The sequence below is a fragment of the Calonectris borealis genome, chromosome 21 (genome assembly GCF_964195595.1).
Source record: "Calonectris borealis chromosome 21, bCalBor7.hap1.2, whole genome shotgun sequence".
Taxonomy (NCBI): Eukaryota; Metazoa; Chordata; class Aves; order Procellariiformes; family Procellariidae; genus Calonectris; species Calonectris borealis.
The window spans coordinates 324,554-347,711 of record NC_134332.1 but is presented as its reverse complement, the minus strand read 5'-3'; the positions used below and the strand labels follow the sequence as shown (position 1 = coordinate 347,711).

General features: G+C 65.4%; 3 protein-coding genes across 4 annotated transcripts in view; 2 read left to right on the top strand and 1 right to left on the bottom strand.

Annotated features, from left to right (window-relative positions):
- The first annotated feature begins 1,588 nt into the window (after window positions 1–1,588).
- Window positions 1,589–8,226, top strand: LOC142091236 (POU domain, class 5, transcription factor 3-like). The gene is made up of 5 exons (XM_075170161.1): window positions 1,589–2,083; window positions 4,004–4,115; window positions 4,526–4,656; window positions 5,209–5,373; window positions 5,636–8,226. Exons 1-5 carry the CDS (start codon window positions 1,589–1,591, stop codon window positions 5,885–5,887), a joined length of 1,155 nt encoding a protein of 384 aa, XP_075026262.1. The 3' UTR covers window positions 5,888–8,226.
- Window positions 8,227–8,501: 275 nt separating this feature from the next.
- On the bottom strand, window positions 8,502–12,521 carry FUT7 (fucosyltransferase 7). The gene is made up of 2 exons (XM_075170162.1): window positions 12,463–12,521; window positions 8,502–10,863 (listed from the first exon to the last, which is right to left on the bottom strand). The coding sequence occupies exons 1-2, from the start codon at window positions 12,482–12,484 to the stop codon at window positions 9,776–9,778; spliced, it is 1,110 nt and encodes a 369-aa protein (XP_075026263.1). The 5' UTR covers window positions 12,485–12,521; the 3' UTR covers window positions 8,502–9,775.
- Window positions 12,522–17,331: 4,810 nt separating this feature from the next.
- ABCA2 (ATP binding cassette subfamily A member 2) overlaps window positions 17,332–23,158 on the top strand; it is a 36,506-nt gene continuing 30,679 nt past the window's right edge. For both annotated transcript variants that reach the window (XM_075170159.1, XM_075170158.1), the window contains exon 1: window positions 17,332–17,509. In XM_075170159.1, coding sequence (XP_075026260.1) covers window positions 17,444–17,509 — 66 coding nt within the window. In that variant the 5' untranslated portion in view covers window positions 17,332–17,443. The remainder of the gene's footprint in view (window positions 17,510–23,158) is intronic.

Here is a 23,158-nt window from a genome sequence, read left to right as displayed (position 1 = left end):
CCCATGCCCAGCCAGGAGTTGGGGAGGGGCTTTAATTCCAGCTCATCCTCTTGGTCTTTTTTTTTTTTCCTTATAGGAATATCATTACCGTGTGTGGCAGTGCCATGTGCTGGGCCAGGGGCTGCTGCTGGCACTGCGGGTACCAGTCCCTGGGTACCAGCCGCTGGGTGCCAGCTGCTGGGTATGAGTCCCTGGGTGCCAGCCCTCTCGGGAGCCAAAGCAAGTGCTTCATAACCAGCATCAAGCGCCTTCCACCAGTCCCACCAGCAGCCCCATCCCCACCCCACTGCCGCGGGGGAGGCTCCTCCAGCCTATCTCTTCGGCATATCTCCAGTGCGAGACAGCCGCAGGCTCCCGGTAATCCGGGTTAATAAACAGGGAGCGGTGCAGGCAGTAGGATCGCCCCTTGCCCTGCCCTGGCTGGGGTCAGGGGGTGCCCGCGCCGCCGATGCCTGCCTGTAACCAGGAGCCAGCATCGGGCAGGCCGATCCCAGCAGAGCCTGACGTGGCGGCAGCGTCAGGCTTGGGGAAGCTCCCGGTGCCGAGGCGGGAAGGACGGAAAGGGGAAATGCCTGGAGCCGGCCCCGATAGCGCCATTGTGAAGGGCAGTGTGAGAGGAAAGCCCTTGAGATAGAGAAAGTATCAAGCGCACTCCATTGTGGAGCAGATGGGCCTGATAGCCAGGGCTGCAATTAGCTCCCCAGCGGCGCACCCAGAGCTCTGGGGCCTCTCTGCCTGCACAGGCCTCCGGGAAGGACACGCTCCCTCTGGCACATGGCCTTTCTCTGCAGGGCGAGGAAGAGGAGAGGGACAGTGGGAGTGCAAGGGAGCCGGGGAGCCCCAGCTTTATCCATGAAGCACTCTGCAGGACACCCCACGGAGCCATGAGGCCCCGCCGCTGGGACCACGCGTCGCAGAGGGCCGAGAGGGGATGGCCGAGTGCTCGCACAGCCCTCCCACTGCACGACGGCACCAGTGTCCCCGGGGCTTGTTCTCCGTCCTGCAGACAAGGGGCTGCTGCGGCCCCAGGCAGGCTGCCATCCCTGCCTGCGCCCCCAGCCTTGGCTCACGCCGTGGCGGCTGCCCCCGTTCCCCAAAGCAATCCCGGCTCCCTGGCCGTGCCCAGACCCTGCGGCACTGAGGACTTCCCGGTGGGGAGACCCTGGGGCCGCTGCTGCTCCAACATCTAGAGACGCGGGCCCCGTCGAGCACCGCGCTGCGCGGGGGGCTCTGCCCTTCGCCGCACACGGGGCGAGCGGGGCCAGCGGGGTCCCTCGCCCGCCGGGGCCGGCCCCCGTCCTCTCCTCCTCGCGGCCCGAGGGAAGGGTGCGGGCGGGCCGCGGCCCACCTTGCGTCGCACCTTCCCCCCGGGCGCCCCCCCGGCCCCCCCGGCGGGATCAAGTTCACGCCCGACCCACCGGTGCGGGGCCAATGGGGCCGGGGCCCATTTCCATACGGCCCGGCCCGGCCCGGCCCGGCCCCGCCGCCCTCAGAGGCCCCGGCAGCGCCGCAGCAGGGAGGCAGCGGCCGGCGGGCGGCCGGGCCGAGCCCCGCAGCCCCCGCATGGAGCCCTAGGGCGGTGGGCAGCATGTTCAGCCCGGACGGGGGGCTGCCGGCCGCCCCCTTCGGCCTCCTGCCCGACGCCGGCCCGCCCTTCCCCCGCGGCGGCTTCGACGGGGCGGCCGCCCAGCCGCTCTTCTTCCCCTTCGCCGCCGAGCCCGAGGCCGCCCGCGACCCGCCGCCGGCCCGCGCCTGGCTGCCCCCGCCCGCCGGGCCGCCCGCCAAGGCGGAGGCGCGCCCGGGCCGGCCCTGCCGCCAGCCCTCGCCCGAGCCCCGCGCCGCGGCCTGCTGCGGGCCGGCCTGGCCCGCCCCGCCCTGGGCCGGGCCCGCGCCGCCCGGCACCGCCAACGCCGCCCTGCCCGGCCCGCCCTTCCCCGGCCCCGCCGCCGCCGCCTTCCCCGGCCCCCAGCTCTGCCCCGCCGCCCTGCAGCCGGGCTCCGGCGGCCTCTCCGGGCTGGGCAGCAGCGGCAGCTCCAGCGGCGCCGCCAGCGAGGGCGGGCATTCCAGCGACAGCGGCGACGAGGTGAGACCCGACGGGACGGGGACGGGCTGCCCTGCCGCGCTGCCCTCCGCCCGGCACACGGGGTGCCCCGGCACGCCTCGGAGGTACCGCGCTCCCCTCCGTGCCCCGCTGCGGAGGCGGGGAGCTGAGCCTGGGCTCGCTGCCGTGCCGCCCCGTCGGGGCGGGCCGCTGCTTGGCCACCCCCGGGCATCGCCGGCCCGGCCCGGCTGCAAGGCGGGGGCCCCGCCGGTGCCGTCCTGCCTGTCCCCTCCGCCCGGTGCCCCCGGGAGAAGCTCCAAAGCGGCCCGACGTGTCCCAGCGCTGCGGCTCGTCCCAGCTGGGTCAGCTGCTCCGCGGAGGGAGCGCCTCGGGGGAGGCTGCACTGGGGTGAGAAAGGTGGTTTTGGGGACTTGGGGAGCCGCTTTCACTTGTGCTGGCCGTCCCTTATAGGCGGTGCTGCATGCACGGCCCATATACACGATGCCCTGTGGCCGTGCCTTGAACACGGCGCTGAAGCCGGGCTCGGGCGGGACGCTCGGGGCAGTGCAGCGCGGTCCCCCCGGCCCTGCCCCGCCGCAGCCCGGCTCCTGACAGCCCCCGCCGGCCCTCGGCCCTGAGGCCGCTTCCCCGGCCGCTCCGCCGGGGGCTCCGCGGGCACCCACGGCTGCCGGGGCGCGGGCAGACCGAGCCCGGGGGCAGGGGGAGCCTCGGGGGGTGGCAGCGCTGGATCAGCATGACTGGCAGTTGTGTTTTGGGTTTGTTTTTAGTATTTTTAAATCTTGGCATAATATAAACCCGTCCCTCCCAGGCAAGCACGCCTCGGGGGTAGCAGCGGCAGATGATGCCGGGGTTTGTTGCAAGGTTCCTGCGAACTGTTGCGGGTGTGTTGGCTGGGTTTGTGCGGAGCTGCTGCCGGGTACGTGCCGCGGGGATTCGGGACCTCCCACGCACGCCACGATGGGAGCGCGGAGGGGTGCGCGTCCCCCGAGTCGCAGCCTGCCGCGGTTGCGGGGGTTACGGGGAATGGCTTTTCCCGGCTGAGGGAGGGTGAGGATTGCCCCGTGGCGGGGGTGCTCCGGACTTCTTGCTGCCGGTGTACGCCGGGAGTTAAAGCCGAGACTTGGTGGCAGGAGGGACGTCTGTAAAATCCGAAATTGCGCTGCAGATGTGGAAATGGGGTAAAAGATTGCAAAATGCCCCTGCAGCAGCTGAAGGCTGCGCTGCAGGGAGGAAGGGAAGCACCTGGGTAAGCAGCTTTCCAGAAGGGGAGAGCCGGGTTGTGGCAAGGAGGTGTTTGAATCCCACTCGAGTCATGGGCCCTTTCATCATTTGCTTCGTCTGAGCCATTTCACCTGCCCGGGGCGCAGGCGGGAGAGGGGCTGGGGAGGTGGGTGCCCACGCCCCGGGATAGCTGAGCCCGTGGGGACATGTCGTGGGATGCGTGGGAGTGGGGCGATGCTGGGGCCATCAGCAAATGTGCCCATCAGTGGTGCCTCTGGTCAGGCCGCGAGGGTCTGAGCATGGGGGCAGAGGGGACGTTCCCAGGGCATGTTGGGGCAGAGCAGGAGCTCTGGGTGCTCCCGGGCCCTGCTCTCTGTCCCCGGGCCCTTGTGCCACCCTGGGCCTCTGCCACGCCAGCGTGGTGTGAGCTGGGCGGTGTGCTGTGGTCGGGGGGGTGTCCAGGGGGTCCTGCGTGGGGCAGGGTGGACTAGAGGCACTTTGGGGTCCCCTTGTTGAGGGGTTGGGGAAAACCCTTCTGCCACCCACCCCATCGCCCAGAGGTGGCAGCGGCTGGTGGGTGTCGGTGCTGCCAAGGGCTCAGCCGAGCCCTCTCCTGTCCCCATCCTCGTTCCACACTGACCCCGACACATCGACAGACCCCGCTCTTGGCAGCCCCTGGGCGTGAGTTGTCCCCTCTCAGTTTATCTGTGCCCCTGCCAGGATGCACCAACCTCAGAGGAGCTGGAGCAGTTCGCCAAGGACCTCAAGCACAAGCGCATCATGCTGGGCTTCACCCAGGCTGACGTGGGGCTGGCTCTGGGCACCCTCTACGGTAAGGGTCCAGTAAGGGTCCTTGTCTCCCCCCCCCACCCGGGGGAAAGCGAAAGGCCTGGGATGGAGATGGAGCACCTGGGCAATGGAGATTTCTGCTCCTTAACAACCTGCAAAGGAGGTGGTGAGCACCCAGCCCCAGGCTTCTGGGGCTCCCTCACCCTGTGAAGTACTCGCTCAAGCTGGCAGAGTTGGATAACAAGGAACTGGTTTAAAATAGCTACAGCTGCTTATTGATGAGTGTTTCAGTGCTTTAAACGCCTGCTGAAGCAGCAGGGAGAATGCCTTTCCTGGTCTCCCATCCCCAGGGATAGAGGATGCTGGAGGGGGGATCCTGGGGGGCTGCTAGAGGTGGGAGATCCCCCAGCGCGGGGGCAGGAGCGGTGCATGACGCCCTGCCTGCCTGCGCAGGGAAGATGTTCAGCCAGACGACCATCTGCCGCTTCGAAGCGCTCCAGCTCAGCTTCAAGAACATGTGCAAGCTGAAGCCGCTGCTGCAGCGTTGGCTCAACGAGGCGGAGAACACGGACAACATGCAAGAGGTGCGGGGCTGGGGAGGGCCGGGAGTCGGGGGTACCACACACTGACGAGCCCTCAAGCTGTAGCTTCTCTTCCCTTTTACGCGTGCTTTTTGGGAGAGAGGAGGGGAGCGGCAGGTGTCTCGTGCCATAGCAGCATCTCATTGCCGTGGCTTCAGTCTGGCTGTGCGGGGAACCACTGGTATCACCTTCTGCCAGGCTGGAGGGAGCCCAAATCCCCCCACAGACACCTTGTGACAACTGTGGCAGCTCCTGTCTCAGAGCAACCAGGTCCTGCTGGAATCTCGGGATACGCTGGAGGTGCAGCTTGCTGCTCCCTGGGGAGCCTGAAGAGATGTAGGGAGACGTGTCCATCTCCCCTGCACCAGCTACAGGCAGTGCTGGGACACTGGGAATGGCCCCAGTTGCAGTGGGGTGACGCTCAGTGGACACTCACAGGGACAAAGCCTGTCCCCATCTCTCCCAGACCTCTGCAGCCAGCTGCATGTGTGTCCAGAGCCTGGTGGGACATTGCTAGCCCTGTGACCAAGCATGTGGCCTTCCTCTCATTTCCAGATGTGCAATGCAGAGCAAGTTTTGGCCCAAGCCCGGAAGAGAAAACGCAGGACCAGCATCGAGACCAACGTGAAGGGGACGCTGGAGAGCTTCTTCCGCAAGTGCGTGAAGCCCAGTCCCCAGGAGATCTCCCAGATCGCCGAGGACCTCAACCTGGACAAAGATGTAGGTTGGGAGGATTTGCAGGGTGGGTTCCTGAGCACCCACATCAGGCCAGTTCGATACCAGGAGCTGTGGGAGAGTGTCCGGGGCTGGTAGCCACCATCAGCCTGTCCGAGCCCAGCCCCAGGAGGAGCTGTGGCAGGGAGGGTGCTGTGCTGGCGGGTCAGGGTGCTGTGGAGATGCCACCAGCAGAAGGGTCTCCTTGTCACCCGCACAGCGCCTGGGCTCACCCCCTTCACCCTCCCCCATCTTCCCTCCCTCGCAGGTGGTCCGGGTCTGGTTCTGCAACCGGCGTCAGAAAGGCAAACGGCTGCTGCTGCCCTTCGGCAATGAGGCGGAGGGGGTGATGTACGACATGAACCAGTCCCTGGTGCCCACCGGCCTGCCCATCCCGGTGACGTCCCAGGGCTACAGCCTGGCGCCCTCCCCTCCCGTCTACATGCCGCCCTTCCACAAAGCCGAGATGTTCCCTCAAGCGCTGCAACCTGGGCTCTCCATGAGCAACAGCAGCCACTGAACCGGGGGCTGCAAGGGCTGGCGACGGTGCCGCCCCGACACTGCGGCTGGGCTGGCTCTCTGGGGGCAGCTCCCCCCCTTCGCCCTGAGAAGGCACAGGCATGGCCCCGCTCCTGCTCCCAGGGCCTGCCTGGGCACTCGCTGGGCTGCCTTAGGGCTTTTGCGGGGTGAGAGGCAGGCGGTTGCTCCCAGTCCTTCCCAGTTATGTGAGTTTACAGGTCCCAGCAGCGTCGCCCCCCCTCCGACCTCTCCTGGGGGGCAGCTGCTCCTGCCCCACTGCACCCCACCGAAGCCACGCATGCCCGGGGCGCTAAGCGGAGCCGCCTGCGCCTGGCCCCAGCCCAGCCGAGCCACTCTCCTGCAAGACCCAGAAAAAAAGTATTTTTTAGATTTTTTTGAGGGGTGGGTGGGGGGAGGGGGGTGGGTTTTTTATTTTTTTTTTAAATGGTTTTTGGTTGTAGTTTTTAAAAAGCAAAAATCTTTGTAGTGATTACTAGTTTCCCAGGTGCCCTCTCCCTGTCACGTAGAGCAGGGCTGGGGCGCTGGGCCCAGGGCCGGGGTCCCCGGCGGCTGTGCCCACCTTCCCAGGCAGCTGGGGTAAGCCGAGGGCTGGAGCGTGGGGCTGGAGGTGAGCCCTCGCAGCCCCAGCCGCCCCTCGCCCCACGGCATAGGAGAGCTTCGCCCGTCCATGGGCAGGCTGGCAGGGCTTCTTTTGGAGGGGGTGGGGGGGTCCTCCCCGGCTCTTGTGCCCAGCATCACCCTGGGTCCCCTGCGCCCTTTCCACTCTCCAGCCCTTGTCCCTCTGCCCCAGCCCGATTGCCCAGGGACCATCTTTCCCCAGGGGGTCCCAGCCCAGGGGGGCCACCGTCCTGTCCATGCTGCTAGCACCCCCGTGCCTTTGAGCCTGCTGTAGTTGATGATGATTTTGATATTTTTTTTTTCTTAATCATATTCCCTCTGGCAATGAAATAAATCTCAGTTCTTTGGGGCATGAGAGCGAGTTAACCCTTTCCTTGCCTCCCTTGCATCCCTGCTCCTGCATGGTGCCAGGAAGCCCAGAGGTACGTGTTTGGCTACATGCAGGGGCACGGTGGGGCTGGAGCGGTGCACCCAAATAGGGTAGATGTGTCCCCGTCGTGCCAGCAACGCCCGGCTCTTGGCTGCCTGCAGCCTGACCCACCACCGGGAGTGGTGGCAGCTTGGCCCTGGAGGGACACCTTGTCGCAGCTGTGCTCCCCCCAAAGCAGAGGTGGTCCGGAGTGTGGCGGGGGTCACCTTCCACCCGGTTTGAGCTGCTGTTTTTCCATAGCTGCTTTTGGGAAGGGTGGAAGTGCAGTGGGATCTCACTTGCAGGCTGCTCCAGTGGATGCTGTGGACATGGAAGGACCGGGAGGGGGCGTAACGGGAGCTGCAGAGCCCCCAGCCCCGGGGTGGGCAGGGGAGAGGTACTGGAAGCCTGGGCTGTCCTCGCCGTGGGGCTGCCAACGTGGCACTGGTGGTCCAGCTGAGGCAGCCTTATGGTGGCCGTGCCGGGTGGTGCCAGTCCAGCCAGGTGGTCTGGGGTGGGCACCAGGGGCTGAGCTGGTGGGGATCAAGGGTGCCAGCCCAGCCAGGAGAAGCAAGTGTCTGGGGGATGACACCTAGCTTTTCCACACCATCACCTCTGCAGCTTGGTTTGCCACCAGCCTGTGCCCCCGAGGGCAGAAGCAATGAGATGATCAAGCCTGTAGGGAAACCTCTGAAAAGCCCCTTTTTCAGCTCGGCTGCCAGTAAACGATGGGTTTGCTCTCTGGGCTGGCCTGCAGCCTTGCTCCCACGGGCTGGGCAGGAGCGGGGTCACTGCAGGCAGCTGCTTGCGGGGCACCTCGGGACCCTGCAAAGGGCCGGAGTGCACACCAGGCTGGGTGCCAACCCTGTGGGGCGAGATCCCCTTGGCTCACCCTGTGTCCCCGCTTGCTCCCCGGTGCCTGGGTACCCAGGACCTCATCCCTGACTGCCCACAGGGTGGGGGCCCAGCCAGGCATGGCACCCGCTGGAAACTGTCCCCCTGCCGCTGCTGCCCTTTGGTGCCTGATGCTTTGGGGTTGGGAGGGCTGGGGGTGCTGGAGGCTGGTGCTCGGCGGGGTCGATAGCAGAAAGCCTGGAAAGGGTGTCGCCTCTCTGAGGTTTGCTTCTTTCCACGTTTCCATCATCCAGCAAAAGGCCAGCCAGGCAGGAGCCCTGGCCCCCTGGGGGACCCTGAAATCCTGCTGCCCCAGCGCCCTGCCCACGGGTGCTCAAGATCCCCTCCTGCTCCATTTTCGGTTGACCCAGAAGACAAAATAAGACGGAAATCGGAAGCCACAGAAATCTGAACAGCACGGCGTGCCCGTCAAACTGCAACCCAGCAAGGGCTGGGCTGGGCTGGGCTGGGTGAGCGGCTGCCGGGGCCACAGCAAAGCGCCAGCCCGGGGCAGGAATGTCCTCTCTGCTGGGGGGGTGTCACCGCACACCTGAGCCCTGCTGCACCCCGGGTACGGGGAGCAGGTCCCGGCAGGCACCCGGCAGCTTGCAGGGTGGCAAGGGTGGGGTTGGGCGACTTTGGGGCTGCAGTGAGGGAAACCAGGGGAAACCTGTGAGAAAATGAGTCATTTATATCAGGGGTTGATGGCACCGAGCCAAGGGGCATGGAGGAAGGCACGGATAGAGCAGTCGTGTCTCAGCCCTGGTCCTGGCACCCAACCCGACATCTGCCCCTGATCCCAGATGAGTGCTTCCCCGTGGGGTGTCTGGGCATTGTCTGTGCCCAGGGTGCAGGGTGTGTGCGCTGCAGAGTGCCCATGGAGCAGGGTGCACACACAGTGCAGGGTGAGTGTGTGGTACAGGGTGCCCACATTGCAGGGTGCTCTCCATGCAGGGTGCCCATGGTGCAGGGTGTGTGCATGGTGCAGGGTGCCCACAGTGCGGCATGTGCGTGGCACAGGATCCAGCACTGCAGGGTGCTGGTAGTGCGGGCGCCTGGGGTGCGTGGTGCGTGCGTGGTGCAGGGTGCGCAGGGGCTTGGCAGTGCCAAGGGCACATGGAGCAGGCTGCTGGTGCCGCAGGGTGCCCACGGGACCGGCTTTGCTCCGGGCTCGCTGCAAGGCTCCGGATGCCACCACCTCGCTGGCTTCCTGCTGCAGCAGGGCAGGCGTGCCGGCAGGGGCGTGAGAAACCGCAGCAGCCCTCTCTGACTCGGCCTGACACTGAGCAGGCTGAGATTGCTCTCAAGAGCATCCGGTGTCCTGCCGGCCCTCGCCAGCATGATGACACCCATGGCTTGAGCGTGGGGGTGGGGGGGAAATAGGTGCTGCCAGGCTGTGCCGGGATGTAGCAGAGCAGAGGCTGTGCTCTCTGTCCCTGCCGCGGGTATGCTGGGCCCCCCTGGGCTGTCCTGCGCTCAGCTCCTCCACCCCAGCCAGAAATGTCACCATGGTGCCTCTGCCACCGGGGCTTCGTCACTCAGCAGAAGGTGCTGGGGGGGGGACACAGTGATCACAGGGGAAGGTTGGGGAGCCCTGAGCGCCCCGCCAGCCCCCTGCCCTGCCCAGCCCCTGCGCCACAGGCAGAGCCTCTGCAGCACTGTGTCATTTATTTCCGAAGCACCCTCTTGTCCTGCCAGCACCCTGGCGAGGTAGGTCAGTGTCGGGTCTGGGGGACAGGGGAATAGTTCCGTTTTGCAAGAAATTAAGTTACGCGGAGTTGCTCAAGGTCCCAGTGTGGCAACAGCAGGGCTGAGAGGAGAGGTCGGGGCTCCTGCATCCCCCCTGCCCCACGTCCTGGTCTGTAGGAGGCTGCCCCATGCTCCCCCCCATCCCAATATCCTCTGCCCAGATGTGTCCCCGATGGTCCCAGCACATACCAGCCCCTGTTAGGTGTTGAACCAGCTCTCCAGGTCAGGATAGACACGGCCACGGGGCAGGCTGGGGTAGATGGTGCAAATGGTGCAGATCCTCTCCCTCCAGTCGGCATAGAGCTTCACACTGTACCTCTTCTGCCAGGCGAAGAACTGCCGGTAGCGGCTGGAGTTCATGGTCTTCAGGAAGGTGGCCAGCTCCGCCAGGGAACCAAAGTCATCGACGTGAATGAAGGAGTCTGCAGGAACAAACTGCTCATAGTTGGCCCGGGGAGGCCCCAGCACCACGGGCACGGTGCCGGCCATCAGTGAGTTCCTCCAGAGCTTCTCAGTGATGTAGTCCTGGTGGATGGAGTTCTCGAAGGCCAGGTAGAACTTGGACTTGGATGTCGTTGGCAAGAGGCAGTCCTTGCAAAGTGGCTTTTTGTTTGCTTTCCCGTATATGTTCACGTGGAGGTACCTGGAGAGGTTTTTGTAGACTTCAGCTCTTTTCTGAGTCCTGTGGTAGTTGCTGATAACCCAGGACACCAAGTTGGTCTTCGCAGGGATGTTCACGGTGGCCGACCGGTTGGGTACAAGCTTGCCATAGGGGATGAAGATGTCTGAGTCCCGTCTGTAGGTCATCACCCAGTTGAAGGTCTGGTTCCATCCCGCTAGAGCTTTAGTGTTGGAAGGGGACTCCAGGGAGACCCACACCCAGTTCTGCCCTGGCGGCCTCTTCTTGGGCAGCCTGTCCCTGCCTGGCTGGAGCCTGGCGTGGGGGAACACCACCACGTCTGCCCGGCCCAGGAGCTGCCGCTCAGTGGTGAGCCAGCAGCCTGCGATGCCATATAGCTCATGGCAAGTGTTCCCACTGATGTTGGGGACCTGCTTTGAGGGCCATTCCCACACCAGGACCACCAGCGGCTCAGTGTGCTTGGGGGCTTCTCCAGAGACCTCAGAAGGGTTGAAGAAGCACCTCAGGTTCCAGAGGGTGGTTACAAACACCCCAGTGGTGACCACCGCCTTCATGCCGGGCCAGCCCCATGGCAGCCGTGGCAGTGGCGATGCCCGGGGCATGCTGCTGCGCTGGCTGTCACCTTCTCCAGTGACAGAGCTGACACCTGGGAGAGAGGGAAGGCCACCAAGGGCTGTCAGCTCAGCTTGCAGGGGGTGAGGGGTGGTGGGGTGGTGCTGAGGCCGGAGGGGATGGAGAAAGGGCTTCTCCATGAAACCTGGGAGTCACCCTTGGTGGTTAGTGTCACCCCTGGTCCCTCCACTGGCCCCCAGCTCCCCCCAGGGTCCCTCATGCACCTCGTGTCACCCTGCGGTGGCTTTTGTGTCACCCTCCTGCAGTCCCTGGTGTCACCACCTCTGGGGCAAGCAGGGATGCTGCTGAAGGGGGGCACAGAGCTGATGGGCAGCAGCCACCCATCGCCCCCACTCCAACTTCCTGGCACCGCTCCCCATTACATGCACAAGGGATGCGGTCCTTGGTACTTGCTCCGTGCCTCAGTTTCCCCACCTGACAAACAGTCATAGTCCGACTCCACTCTTCTTGCTTTGCCCCGGTCAGGTTGAGCCTGAAATGCAGCCAGCCTTGCCACAGCCAAGCTCGGGAGAAAGGTGCCTGGCGGTTTGCAGGATGGGGCCATGCACCAAAGGGCGAGGGGGGATACCCCGGGTCCTGAATAACCCCACGGCAAGGCCCTAGCTGCGAACCAGGGTGTCCCTGGGAGTGACTGGGAAGTCTGAAACCCACTCAGGGCTGGACTGGAGTGTCCTGCCCGAGAAGTGTCCCCTCACCCCAGCACCCTCCTGCGGTGATGGCAGGGCTCTCCCCAGGCTGAGGGTGCTCTCCCCAGGCTGAGGGTGCTCTCCCCAGGCTCGGGGTGCTCTTCCCAGCCACCTAGGGCACAGAGAGCCCCAGCAGGCTGAGAGCTTGCAGCCTTGATGCCCCAAACACTCGTATTTTATTTTCGGGGTGTCACAGATGGCCAGTGTCCTGCAGGGAGGGCAGTGCGGGCAGGGGGCCATTTGGGGCTGCCGCTGGTGGGGCTCAGCCCACTGGCACATGGGAACCCCGGCTGCGAGATGCTCGGCCACCACGGTGCCCATCTGCCTGCCTCAGGCCTCCGCTGGCGGTGCTGCGCTTTAACCGTGGGGGCAGCACTGATGGGAGAGCAGTGGCGGGGGCGGCTCGAGCCCACCCGGGAGTGCCGATCCCAGAGGCAGGGCTCAGTGCCCGCGGGCTGCCCGCAGCGTTCGGCACCAAAGTCGGTTTCCCTTTCGAGGTAACCTCTCAAAACACGTTGGCTGCCCGAGCCCTGCTGCCAGCCAGGGCTGTTCCAGTTCCTCCACGATTTTGGAGCCTCCCAGAAAGCAGTGCCCCACTTTCCCACCCCAGCTGCTGCAGCTTTGCTGTGAAAAATCCCTTCCCTGCCTTGGCCTGCTCCGTCTGTCCTGCTAAAATACACGAGCTAAGTTTAGGCTCCAGAAAAACCTGGCATCCTAAGCGGGGAGGGTTGGGAAAGCTTTGCTGGCTCCCTGCACCTCATGCTGGTGCTTCTGGTCCCTCTGTCCGCCGGTCTCTGGCAGCGGGGATGCTGCCCCCATTTTGAGGATGCTCTGGGAGGGGACACCCCGATCTGGCAGTGCCAGGACCCGACCCGTTTCTCAGCCCCTCTCCCCATGGCGGGTGGTGGTGCTGAGCTCAGACTTACCAGGGAAGGGCCGGCGTGGCATGCGAGGTCCTGTGTGCGTCTGCCCGGGCAGCTGCCGGCGCTGGGCTAGGGCACTCGAGGGCTTCCTCTTTTCTGCGGTTTTGCCTCGTCCCGGCCCCACAGTGGGTCCTTCCTGCTGCACACGGCAGCTGGCACAGCCCACTCCCAGCACTTCCCCTGTGCTGCGCGGGCAGCGATGTGACCCACGGCTAGGTGCATGTCCCAGGGGTGGGTGAGTGCCCATGGCCAGGTGGGTGCCCCATGGCTGGGTGCATGCGCCATAGCAAGGTGGGTGCCCCATGGCTGTGTGGGTGTCCCATGGCTGGGTGAGTGTCCCATGGCTGGGCCGGTGCTACATGGCTGAGCACGTGCCCCATAGATGTGTGGGTGCCTCATGGCTGGGTGTGTGCCCTCCGGCCAGGTGCATGCCCCATGGCAGAGTGGGACACTATTGCCCAGTGCATGCCCCATGGCAGGTGGTGCCCCACGGCAGTGCCCTGGCACCCCCGGGAAAGGCTCCCGCTGCAGGTGCTGCTCACAGCTCTGTGCTTGCGCATCCTGCTCCATCCCCCTGTGGATGGAGCTCCAACCCTCCAGCCGGGCTGCGGCTCCTTGGAGAATGTGCATGTGGCCCCACGTGGGATTTCAGTTCCTCAAAGGGTTTTCCCAGGTGCCAGGTTTGAAACCGAGCCCAAAGCGTGGCTCCTCTCTGCCAAGCGCGCCTCCCACCCCAGCTGCCAGCCAGAGCCTCGATGCGCCGGCTGGGCTGCAGTTTTCCAAGGTACCTGACCCCGGTTTGCCTGCCGGAGCCATGGCTGTGCAGGGGGTAAAGCTGCCCAGGGGGCTGTGCTGAGCCCTTGGGGCAGCTCTGCTAGCTGGCAGAGCACACCTCACAAACACTCTTTTGCTCAGACCACTAATACATCATCATCATCATCATCATCATCATCATCATCATTATTATTATTATTATTATTATTATTATTATTATTGAAAGCAGGATCGTCGGGCCCGGCTGCACACCCCTGGCACACACAGCTCCCTCTGAAATCACCCAGGAGCAGCTGAGCAACGAGATGCTCATTCGGCTCGGGCTGGAACCAGGCTCTTCCTTGGTGTTTGCTGCCACCCACGGCAGAGCTGGTGGGGAGGGAGAGGGGCATCAGCCCCAGAGCCTCAGCCTGGCACTGCCACCCAGGACCACGGGCGATATCCTCTTGGTGGGTGCTGGGAAGGAGCCGGTGCCTTGCCCGGGTGTGGATGCCAGGGGTTCAAATGCCCTGCCTGTGCTAAGACGGGTGCAGGCAGGGCCCTGCCCTCAGCCTTGCCAAGGTGCCTCCCGTCTGCCACCCGCAGCCTGGTTGAAAACAGGATGCCAGCCTGACTTTGGCTCCCACTGACTCATCTTGAAACCATCAGCTAAAGCGGCACCAGCAGCTCCTCAGTGCTGCCAAGCCCCGGGCACCTGCCCTGGCCAGCATGTTTTCTCCTAAAAGGGGAAGCGGGCACATGTGTGCCTTGGCGGCATCTGCATGGAGAGTTGCCTTCTGTGCCCGGGTTGCAGACCTGCCCGTGTCCCAGTCTGGCTACGCGCCTGGCTGTTTTCTTTGCTGGCATTGCTGTCCGGGCACTAAGTCTCCCGCAAAGCCCTGGCAGGGGAAGAGAGATGGGGAAACTGAGGCAGCGGCAAGGAGGGGAGCCCTGAGGCATGCAGCACTGTCCCTGGAGCTGGCAGGGGCACACACAGAGCGGAGCAGGGCCCCAAACCGCTCCCTGGGGGGCCTCGGGCTGCTCGAGAACCCCTGGGGTCTGCACCCCTCACTGCACCCTTGCTCCCACCGGCTGCCTGGACCCTGGGAGCAAGGATGGCCGCAGTGCTGGCAGCGCGGTGAGGGGCCGGGCACAGTGCTGTGCCACCGCGCCAGGGTGTAGCAGGGCTCTGCGGTTTCAGTGCCGCCCCGGGAGCCCTTGGAGGCCAACTGCAGCTCTGGGGCTGGGTGTTTTTTCCTCCCCAGCCATGTCCCCTGTTTCCTGTTATCTTTTCTCACCCCCTTTCTATATTTCTTCCCCTGCGTGATTGAGAGCCCAGATATGGGGCACTGTTCCCAGCCTGGCCTGCCCCAACCCTGCCACCTGCAGGCAGCGCTCCCTGCCTGGCCGGAGCTGCCAGCATCGTCCCAGCTGCTGTCCCCGTCCCCCCCGCACAGCCTGGGGACCGGGGCCGCGTGGGACGGGCCGTTCCCCTCTGTGGAGGACAGCAGCGGCCACGATGTTTCCACGGGGGATGCAGGATGAATGGTGGAGCAGGAGGGAGCTTTTCCCCAGCACTTGTAGCTGTCACCCCGGGGTGCTGCTCTAGGACACCCCAACAGCAGGGATGATGCCCCAGGGGACACTTGCAGGCAGTGGGTCCAGGCACCCTGACCCCCGCAGCCCAGGGATGTGGCAGCACGGTGCCAGAAGCTCCAAGCAGGGTGGGAGCTGGGGCCAGCTCTGCCTGTGTGGGCTGGGCAGAAGCTCCCAGCACCCACGGCCAGGCCATGGGACCATCGGGTAATGCCAGATAGCACCAGCAGAGGGCAGGGACCTTTGTGTGGGTGGGTGCTGCCCTCTGCAGATGTCCCCGTACAGATGGAGAAGGTTGGCCACCTCGCGAGGAAGTCCGCTGAGAGGTGCTCAGGGCCCCAGGTCCATGGAGGAGATGGGCCACCGGGCCCCCAGGGCTTCAGGGCCCCTGGTCCACAGAGGAGATGGACCACCGGGTCCCCGCGGCTGTGCTGCCCCATGGCACGCTGCTGGGTCTGTCTCATGCTAGCCCCTCATGGGGTTTCGTGGTCATGCCAAGCAGAAGAGGAGCTGTGAAGATCACCAAGACCTTTGAGCCCATGTCACCCATGACCCCACCCTTAACCGTCTCCGAGCTGGGGACCCACTGTGCTGCAGGGCAGGTTTTTTTGAGGTGTTTCTAGTGTGGGGTGGGGACAAACCATGTACGATCCCTTGGGAAGAGCCAAGGATGCATGCATCCCTCCTTCCCCAGGGACCAACTATAAGCCACCACTGGAGCAAGGTCCTGGGCTGGACAGCCCGTTGGCTGAACTCCCACGGCCTGGCTTACCTTGACACCAGATCTCTCCGGTATTTCAAAGCCAGAGAAACGCCAGCAAACCTCAGGGTCATCCCGGTGCAACAGCCTCCAGGTTATGTGTGCTGGTGGGGCGCAGGTGGAAAGGCGCTGAGCCAGCCCTGGCCACCCCCTGCCCAGCTCCTCTCCGTGCCAGGCAGCTCTGCTGCCTGCACGCCTGCCTGCACACCCTGCAGCCCTTCCAAAACAGCCACCCTCCCCAGAGCACGGAGCCGGGGCAACGCGGTGCCTCTCCACCACCGTGTCCCCCCCGGGCATCCCTTGCTCTCCCTCATCTCGGCACAATGTTTCACCCAGAAGTTTTTTGAATAATGGCGCTTTGTGGCAGGACAACGGGAGCTTTTGTTAGTGCCCGGACAGCTGTCCAGAGCCTGCCCGAAACGCAGTCACCCTTAGCAACACCAGTTGGGGCTGGGGCAGCCAAACGAGTTATTCACAGCTCCCAGCTGCACTTGGCCCTGAAAGCAGCATGGAAAGAGAGATGGTTAAAGATAGCTGCAGGAGAGGAGAGGGGGTGAAGGAGAGAGGTGGCTACGGACAGCCAGGGAGGAGGGAGGGACAGGTCATGAAATGAAGAGAACTAGAGGAATGGAAAGAGGGAAGGAGAGAGGGAGGGAGGGGGGGAGGGAGAGAAGGATGGCTGGCTGGGTGGATGGATGAAAGCAAGGATGGAAGGAAGGAAGGATGGCTGGAAGGAAGGATGGCTGGATGGAAAGAAGGATAGAAGGAAGGATGGAAGGAAGGGTGAATGGAGGGAAGGATGGCTGGCTGGAAGGAAGGATGGATGGAAGAGTGGAAGGATGAATGGAAGGAAGGAAGGAAGGAAGGAAGGAGGGAAGAACAGAGAGCTGGTCTGGTTCAGTGCTTACTGCTGTTGAGGGCAACCCTTCCCAGCCTTGGAGTCACAGCTGGGCTGGGGGTACAGCTTGTTGCAGGCAGGCTGGTCCCCTCCAAGAACACACGTGGACACCCCACCACTTCTCCGTGGGATCGGCTGGGCAGGAGCTGCGGGTAGCTGGGTCTGAGCAAGGTGGGCAGCAGCCAGTGTGTGGGAATAGCAATGCCACCCTCACACGCAGACCTCCACAGCGACGGGCTCCCCCGAAACAAGTCTGTCCTGGAGGGGCAGCGATGGAGGAGAGGCTCGGTGGGGGTGACCTCTTTGTGTCTCTGGCTTGGAGAGGTGCAGGGGCAGCTCCGGGGCAGCTCCCGGGGACCGAGGGTTTCCCCGACCCGGCACCTCCCCGGGGCAGGAGCCCCGCTCCCGGACAAGCCTTACCCGGGGAGATGAGGGTGCCGCAGCAACCGCCCCCCCGCCGTGCCCCGGGGGCTCCGTGCCTCGGTTTCCCCGGGAAGAGCCGGACCCACCAGCAAGCACCCGCCTGGTGGCAAATCCCCGGGGGCCCTCGCGGGACGACGGTGCCCTCTGGGCCCGGCAAAGCCGCGCCGGGGCTGGGCCGCGGGGCTCCGGCCTGCCCTGGGCCGCGGCGCCGGCTGGGCTGCGGGGGCGCCTCGAGGCCCTGCCCCGGGCTAGGCCGGGCCGGGCTTGGCTGGGCCGGGCGGTGCGGGCGGAGCGGCCGCGGCCCGGCGGTGCCTTTAAGGGGCGGTGGCAGGCAGGCAGCCCCGGGCCGGGGGCGGTGCTGCGCAAGGCCGGGCCGGGCCGGGCCGAGCGGAGCCGGAGCCCGCTCCGTACCGCTCCGCTCCCTCCCTCCTTCCCAGCCTGCTGCGGACAAAGGCGGCGGCGGCCCGGTGGGGCATGGCGGTGGGCGGCGGGTGATCCGCGGAGCCGAGCGGGGGGAGCCCCTGCGGCGGGGCTGGGCCGGGCCCGGCCCGGCCATGGGGTTCCTGCACCAGCTCCATCTCCTGCTCTGGAAGAACGTGACGCTAAAGCGGCGCAGCCCGGTGAGCGCGGGGGCGGCGGGCCCGGCGGGGGTCCTGCGGGGCTGGAGCTCCCCCACAGCCCCTGCTGCAGCCGCCGGGGGGGACGAGGCCAGGCCCCCGAGCGGGGGAGGCTCCGCGGGGCGGCTGCGTGGGCCGGAGGGGAGGCCGCGGGTGCAGGAGGGGTGTGGAGCCAGCCCCCCCCGGCGTCGGGGTATCCCCTGGGTCCCCCCCTCCCCACCGCTGCCCCCTCCCGCCGCCGGCCGGGCCCTGGGGTCGGGCGATGCATGGGGTGGCGGGTGCAGGCCTGGCGATGTCTGCTTGCGTGGGGCTGCAGAGAGCAAGAAGCGTGGGCGCCGTCTGCGTGTGAGCCCACGGAGCGGCCGAGGAACGCCCCGCCGTGCCCGGCTGCCGGCACGTCGGTCCCCCTGCCCCGGCGTGGGCCCAGCCCGGCGGCCCCTCCGTGTGGGGCAGCAACAGTTGGGTCTTTCCTGCCTTGCTCCCACCCCGAGTCCGTGGGAGCCATCCGGGCCCTGTGGCTGCTGGAGGAGCCCAGGGCCGTGGGCTGGGTGCCATCTCCCACCCACCCCTCCTCCCTGTGCAGCATCTCCCTCCCTGCCAAAGCCCACTTTCGTGTCCCAAAAGCCCTGGCACTTGCCAGCCCTGTCCTTAGTCCCCAGGGCCGCCCCTCTGGGGTGGGAGAGCTTTCCCTGAGCCCTCAGTATCTGCAGGCTATAAATAGGTTTCCAAATCATATGTGGGTCGGAGCTGCTTCTCCTCCGTGGGCTGGAGAGGAGCTGCTCCCGCTTTCTGGGTGTGAGGTTGAGGAACCTGGGGCTCCCGGGGGGCTGGTCCCCTCCGGGGGGTGGCAGAGGAGGCAGGATGGCACCGTCCCTGCTGGGGTCGCAAATCCGGTGTAACCTTGCCCCAGCCTCCCCTGCCTGGCTGCTCCTGCGCAGGGCTTCCCTGCCAAATCGTGCTGGATGGGCAGGGGGGACCCCCGGCCTGGAGGGACCCTGGGCAGCGGTGCAGGCAGGGGGATGGGTGCGCTGGGCACTGAGGGAGCCAGTTATTTTTAGAGGGTGGGGGAGGGTAGCGAACTGCTGCTCCTGAGCTGGCAATGCTCTCTCCTCTTCCCCCTCCCAAATATCCTGCAGGCCCGCTTTTCCTCGCCAGCAGCCCACGAGCATCAGGCCCTGCTTCCATCCCAGTGGCCAGAGCACCAAAGATCACCTGGGACAGGGGCAGGCAGGGGAGGGCATGGGCAGGGCTGGGTTAAGACCCGCGTTGCAGGCAGGTGACCCCCGGACGGGCGAGGGGGATGACTTCGGCTGAGTCATTCCTGCTCCTTACCCCGAGCAGAGCTGCATGGCCACGGCGAGGGGCTGCCCGGTGCTGGTGCCATGGATCCCTGCCCACGAGGACAAGCTGGCTGGCACAGCTATGCCCTGGCATCCACCAGCGCTTGGCAACTGACCCAGACCTGGCCACCGTGGCTGGTGGGGCTACAGACTGGGGGTGCACACATCTTTTGGGGACCCGTTTCTGACCTTCTGCAGCCCCGTGGGCAGCGTGGGGGCGCAGCGCAGGAAGCTGCATCTGTAGGAGGAGGACGAGGAGCCCAGGCCCGGTCACCCCCGTGTGCGGGGACTGTCACTGGAGTGCAGGCAGGGTGGCCGGGAAAGGACCAGCACTTCCTTGCCCACCCAGCGATGCTGTGTGTGGATGGGGCGTGCGGAGGACCAGCCATGTGCCGGGGCAAGGGCTGGGCCCCAGTGCTGCAGGTGCTCATGGATGGATTTGGTGCAGCCCTTGGGGCAGTCAAGCCCTGAGGATGTGTGTGCCCTGTGCGTGTCACCTACTTCCTCGTGCTCCTGCTGCGTGCAGGTCCCACGGTCACCTCACGCTCCCTGTCTGCGCAGGGGACGCCATCCTGCCCTCTCCCAGCAGCCCAGGAGCAGAGCTGCCAGCACCGGCCAGCCAGGGCAGTCAGGCCCCGTGCCAGAGCCCAGCCTCGTCAGCCCGTGCCTTGCTCTCTGTGCATGGGTCCCCCTGCGCAGGTCTGCCCTGGCCCCATCCAGAGCTGGATGTTTCACCAGCTCTGTATCCCGCTGGGCTCATCCTGCTGTGGCAGGCAGAGGCTGGGGGGATTGGAGCAGGTGTGGGGGGGTAAGCATGAGACCCCTCCCCTGCTGGGGGTTTACCCGGGGAGGGTCGGAGTTGGGGATTACTGGGTTTCTCCCAATCTCACAGAGGGAGCGTGGTGTGTACCCTGCCCTTGCCCTGCCAGCAGCTGCCCATTGGCACAGCCCCGTGCCACAGGGTGCTGCCCTGGGGTAGGTGCCTTACCACAGTGCGCTTTCCTCCCAGGAACATGCAGAGCAGCAGCCCCAGTGCTGCGGGTTGGGATGGGGAGCAGACACCTCGTTTTGGCTGAGGGTGCTGGGCTGGGACTCAAGAGAGCTGGGGCCAGTCCCCTGCGCTGCCCCTGAATGCTGGTGGCCCTGGGGGGGTCCCCATTGTCCCTGGCACCAGGGGCTGTTCAGGGAGCAGCATTGCAGTGAGGTGCAGCAGTGGTTTCAGGACAGACCTTGTCTGCAGGTGAGGGCTTGGCTGGTCTGCTTGAAGATGCAACAGTGGTGGGCACAGGGAGGCTGCGTGACCAGCTGGCCTTAGAGAGGTGCGAGAGATGCGCCCCGACCCACAGCGCCACATGTCACCTGCTTCCGTAACCCCCTTTGTCACCAGATGAGCTCGCCTGCAGCCTGGTGAGGGTGGTGGCTGGGTACTGTCCCGCGGCACCTCTGTAAGATCTTGTGCCCAGCTCATGGGAGCGTCAGACTTTGCCTGGCATGGCTGAGCTGTTCTGGGCACTGCTCTGGGGTTTGGCTCTGATTTTATTCTTCCCAGGGCAGAAATTCAGGCAGGAGCCCTGGGGCGATGGGGGTCTGAGCAGAACAGCATCGGCGGCGCTTGGTGGAGGGAAGCCAGAACTGTGGGTGCCGAAGGACAGGCAGTCACCTGGGTGCCGATAGCAGTCCTGGGCGGTGCAGGCCATTGTGTACGTCGCCTTGGCTCTGCTGGGATGGGGGGTGAGCTCAGCTGTGTGTATCTTAAGGGATGGGCTCCCCGATGACTTTTGATAGCTGGTTTAAACCTACGTTGGATGTAAAGTTAACAGGTGATCTCTCAAAAGTTGCCGCAGGCACAGTTCAGGGTGTTCGGCCACTTTCCCTGTGGCTCTGCACCCACACGTTTGGGACAGGAAGGCGACTGCAGCTGGAGCTTCCGGCTCTGAAGGGCCGGTGATGGAAGGGCACTGCTGAGTTTTGTTTGACCCCTGGGGAAGTGTTGGCGGTTTGGGGCTCTTTCGAAGGAACGGCGAGCAGGAGTTGAGGCTCCAGGCGCTGCTTCGGTGTCGCAAGCGTGTTGGAGAGGCTCCTGTGGCGTGGGTCCTGGCGTGGGGGGAGGATGCATGTGGGGCAGGGGGGAGCCAGGCAGTGGCGTGGCTGCTTCACCCTGTGCAGGGTTTGTGCTTTCTGCTCCTTGGCCAAGAGCTGGGAAGCTCCCACCACACAAAGGAGTTGTCCTGGGAGGTCTGCCCCTTCCTCCCTGGCTGGTGGGAGCAGAGCTGGGGGGATCTTGATATCTCCAAAATAAGAAAGGCTGTATTGGAGGGGCTCACCCAGCCGGCGGGGCCCTGCTGCAGCAGCGCCTGTGCTGGGACTCGGCGTCCCTGGGGGACAGGGCACCCCATGCCAGTGGAGGCGCTGCCAGGTCCTGCTGCTGGTGCTGGGTGGGGCCTGGTGCTGGATCCTGTAGCAGGAATCGATCGGGCCGGCGCTGCCCCAGCTCAGGGTGCTCTTTGCCCCCTCGCTGTTTGCAGCTGGCGCAGGGGAGGTGGGGGGGACACGCAGGCTTGGCAGGGTGGCGCCGGTGTGGCGGTGCCAGGCAGCATCCCTGTGAATCCCTGCTCACAGGGTGGCCATGGGGGCCCCTGTTGCAGAGCGATTGGTGGCCATGGTGGCCCAGAGGGCAGGTGGCCATGAGCCACTGAGCCTACAGGGCTCTACCTCGCTCTCTGCCCATGGGGAGAGGCTCCGGGGCAGCCAGTGTCTTCCTCCACACTGGGGCTGCCATCCCAATCCCTCCTCCTTGTGCTGGTGGGAGGGTGGCCGTGTCCCAGTGCTGTGTGCTGGTGCGGGAGCGCTGCCGCGTGGCCGTGGGACAGGGTGCTGCCAATGGCGTGTCCCCCTTGGCCTGGCACGCTGGTGCCCAGCTGACACAGCACCACGGGGCTGGCATGGGGGAGAACCGTGCTCTCCTCTCCCTGGACTCCTGGTTCTGGTTCGGTGGGACCGGGCTCAGGAGAGGTGTTGGCAAACCCCGATGGGGATTTCCTCCTCCTCCAGCTTCCCCGAGGCACGTCCCCAGGCTGCCATGCCAGGGCTGCAGGGCAGGGTGTGAGGGATGGGGCCGGGGACGTGCCCTTGCTGGGGGGCAGGTGGCAGTGGAACAAGGGGTGATGGGCACAACTTGCACTGAGCAAAAGTGTGACCAGAGGCAGGGGTGACGGCAGCCAGGCCTCGGCAGGGTAGTTGGCAGCCCCTGGGTCCGGCCTTGGCTGTCCCCATGAGTGAGGGCACAGGCAGGTGACCTCGGGCAGCCCTGGCAGATGGCCAGCTGGATGGTGATCACCAGTGGATATCTGGTTGGGTCCCTGCCGGGGGGGGGTGGGGGTGGGGGGCAGGACTGGCCTGGGGTGAGAGCTCGGCTTGGCCTCGTGGGTCTGCCCGGCCGCGGGGCCTCGCTCCCCCGCTGGCTCTGGTGCTTGTCTTTTGCGGTGACTGTGGCTTCACCCCCCTGCACTTCCCAGCTGTGGGCAAGTAGGTGGGGATTTAACAATGATTAAAGTCTGGAGCCATCAAAAAGTTCAAGATATTTCTGCCAGCCTTAAAATGGTGTTGGAAAAGTTGAGGTGTAGATTCTCCAGGAGCTGAGCCCCATCCCTTGGTGCTCCTGCCCGACTCCGTGGGCAGCACTGGGACCTGCAGGAGAGGCTGGCAGGGAGCAGCCAGCAGCTCTCCTTCCTCCCCAGGGAGGAGCTCAGGCAAACCATGCCCTGTCCTCCGGTGGGTGCAGGACAGGGGTTTTGGAGGCTGGGCTTGTCCCAGGCTGTGCACGGTGCTGCTTGACCTGTGTCGGGGCCAGTAAATCCCCTCACAAGTGCCAGGCCACAGGGAGAGGGGGGCTGATGTGGCAGGTTAGGGCTGCGGAGGCATCCCTGGGGTTGCCAGCTTGGGCGTCTGAGTGGGGCTCCCAGCCCCTGGCTATCTCTCTGCGGGGCCGAGCTGGCTGCAGGCTTCAGGGCATTTCTGGGAGCGTGCAGGAGGGGTGGAGCGGACTTTTGGGTGATGGTGATGGTCATAGAGAGCTGCCTCTGCCTGGCCTGGCTGCCCTTGCGAGGATTGCCCAGCTCGCCATTGGGGCATGCACACTGCCGTGACCTGGGGACGCCAGCGGAGTTGTCCTGCCAGTGTCTGTGGCCCAGCGCCTGCAGCTGTGCTAACCCTGGCTTCAGCGTGTCTCCTGGCTGCCGCTGGCGCTGGCTGGCGGGTGGGCGCAGTGGGACCGCTGCGCCAGGCTGGGCTGTTCGCTCTCGCTGTGTCCCAC